Raw genomic sequence first — 2,500 nt, forward strand, 5'->3', positions numbered from 1 at the left:
CTCCCATTGGTCCCCTGTATCATACATGTAGCATATAGCATAATAGGATCATGTCCATTTTGTCAGCTGTAGGGCAGTGAATTGTACGACAATATTTTCTGGGGACGAGCCCAAAGGGATAATTGAACGCCGCAAGCCCTTCCTGCTAGTACATCTCTGTTTTGGAACACACAAGCATGACCGTGTGTGTATGATGATCATTAATACACTCTCTGTTTTGAAACACACAAGCGTGACTGTATGTGTGTGTGATGATCACTAATACACTCTCTGTTTTGGAACACACAAGCTTTGTAACAAAGAGTGTTGTGTATTCCAGAGGTCATGGATAAGTTCAACACCATGGCTCTGATCGACGGCAAGAAGGACCACGTGAGCCTGACGGTGGACAACGTGCACCTGGAGTACGGGGTGGTGTACGAGTACGACAGCACGGCGGGGATCAAGTGTCACGTCCTGGAGAAGATGGTGGAGCCCAAAGGCTTCTTTAGCCTCACAGCCAAGGTAAGGACAGACCCTCAGTTAGAGGTCTGCGCGGGACTGATTTTTCCTGCCCGCTCCCGCATTAATGTGTCATTTTTAGTCCCGCTCCCGCCCGCATCTGTAACATGATGTCCCGCTCGCGCCCGCATGCAGGAGGGATAGCCTATTCAGTTTTTCTTTCTGTCTCACGAAAGGAGCACACACACCTGAGAAAGACTCCAGATGTCAGTTTCTTGGTTCTGAATGTAGGCTAACAACTGAAGTAGGCCTAGTCTGGTGCCCTCTTCCTCTGTCATGCTTTCGAATTTTTTTTTTTTTTTTTTTTTTTTTTTTTGTATATTTTTTGGGCTTTTTATGCCTTTAATTAGATAGGACAGTGGAGACTGACAGGAAGTGAGTGGGAGAGAGAGTCGGGGTGGGATCCGGAGAGGACCACGGGGCGGGAATCGAACCCGGGTCGCCGGCGTACGGTGCGGTGCCCCAGCCAGTCGCGCCACTGCTGGGGCCTCGATTTTTGAGTTTTGACAATGAGCAGCAGGAACAAATTGAACCCACGTAAACGACAATATAGGCTATAGGCCTGCTATCCGTCAGTTATGCTTAAACCCCGTTTTTTAATGTTGCCTAACAGAACATCCAGCTGAACTATAGTTATGAACAGTACTTTAATCATTTCCATATTTAATTTTACACACATATTTAATTTGCGGGAGTGCAGTGAATCATCGGTTTGTCCCGCACCTGCGAACGCACCTCTCTTATCCCGCCCGCTCCCGCAAAGAGCTTTCAAAAGTTGTCCCGCGCCGCACTCTTTTGCGTCGGGACCCGCGGATCCTGCTGGTCTACCGCGGGAGTGCAGACCTCTACCCTCAGTCCTGTGTTATTCTGCCCCCCCCCCCTCTCTTAGTCTAGGTCAATTAAAAAAAAATGTTCTCCGTCATATCACCCACATCCATAGTGTGTCATTGAATGAGATTTCCTGCTGCAGCATGTTGTATGTGATCGACTGAAAAAGCACATGCGGAAGTATGGAGTTTAGTATGAAAAGGTAGAATTCAACGAAGCACTCCTGTGTCATCAGTTCTGCATTGATATACTGTAGACTGCATTGATATGGACTTTATCTTCCCCACCTCTTCTTGAAATCAGAACATTTAAAAAAAACACAGTAAATACACAGAAAAGGCCCAAGAAACAAGCATGTACTGTATATAGTAATAGTGTTCATGAGGTGTTTGTGTGTGTGTGTCTGTTTCTGTTTAGAGCTGTGCACACTAGTATCTAACATGGGACCAAGGAGCCCATGTTCTTAATTCCATTGGTTTCGTCCCAACCCTCAAACATTTGCTTATAAGAGGCTCCACACTAACACACACACACACATATATATATATATATATACAGACACATAAAAAAAACATACTCAGCCCTAGACATAAACACACCAATACATCCCCACAAACACAAACACACCAAGATATACACATGTGTGAGTGCGGCCATCAGTGTGTAGGGCAGGTGATAAACTCTGTGTTTATGCGCCGGCCCTCATTCCCAGTCTATTCTGCTTTATGAGCCTCACTCTAATAAGGAACTAAATAAAGTGGGAATGCGTGGCGCAGGCTGAGCCAGGCTAATGAAATGTTGCGCTTGGCCCGGCCGCCTCACATGCCCTCATTGGTCCTCCCGGCGTTTACGACAGCAAACATTAGCCCTACAGTACCAACAGAAATGATGACACATCAGTGCTTTTTTGGCCTCTCTTGACTTTCTGTGAAATTAAAGACAAGTGCTTCTATTTAAAACAACCAGGACCAACAATGAAGTTGTTTTGTGTATATTCATTACCTTTAATTAGTCATTCTCAAATGCAATCACAGTGAAGCTAACCAAGCGTGGGGTTGGTCTATATCTGAATGGGAGACTGAGAGTCTTTTTCTGTGTCTTGTAGATGCACCCTAGAGGGACATGCATCCCCAACCCGTCTGCTCTATGGGCCTGTTTACGTTTATTTTTA

At 45.7% G+C, this 2,500-nt stretch overlaps 1 protein-coding gene across 2 annotated transcripts in view; it reads left to right on the forward strand.

Moving 5' to 3' along the window:
- prex2 (phosphatidylinositol-3,4,5-trisphosphate-dependent Rac exchange factor 2) overlaps positions 1–2,500 on the forward strand; it is a 140,742-nt gene that overhangs the window by 67,267 nt on the left and 70,975 nt on the right. For both annotated transcript variants that reach the window (XM_076290911.1, XM_076290912.1), the window contains exon 22: positions 320–504. In XM_076290911.1, the coding sequence (XP_076147026.1) occupies positions 320–504 (185 nt within the window). The remainder of the gene's footprint in view (positions 1–319; positions 505–2,500) is intronic.

This window comes from Alosa pseudoharengus, unplaced genomic scaffold (assembly GCF_046254945.1).
Source record: "Alosa pseudoharengus isolate Yale_2024_CS ecotype anadromous, Long Island Sound unplaced genomic scaffold, YU_APseudo_1.1 YU_APseudo_1.1_scf_18, whole genome shotgun sequence".
NCBI lineage: Eukaryota > Metazoa > Chordata > Actinopteri > Clupeiformes > Clupeidae > Alosa > Alosa pseudoharengus.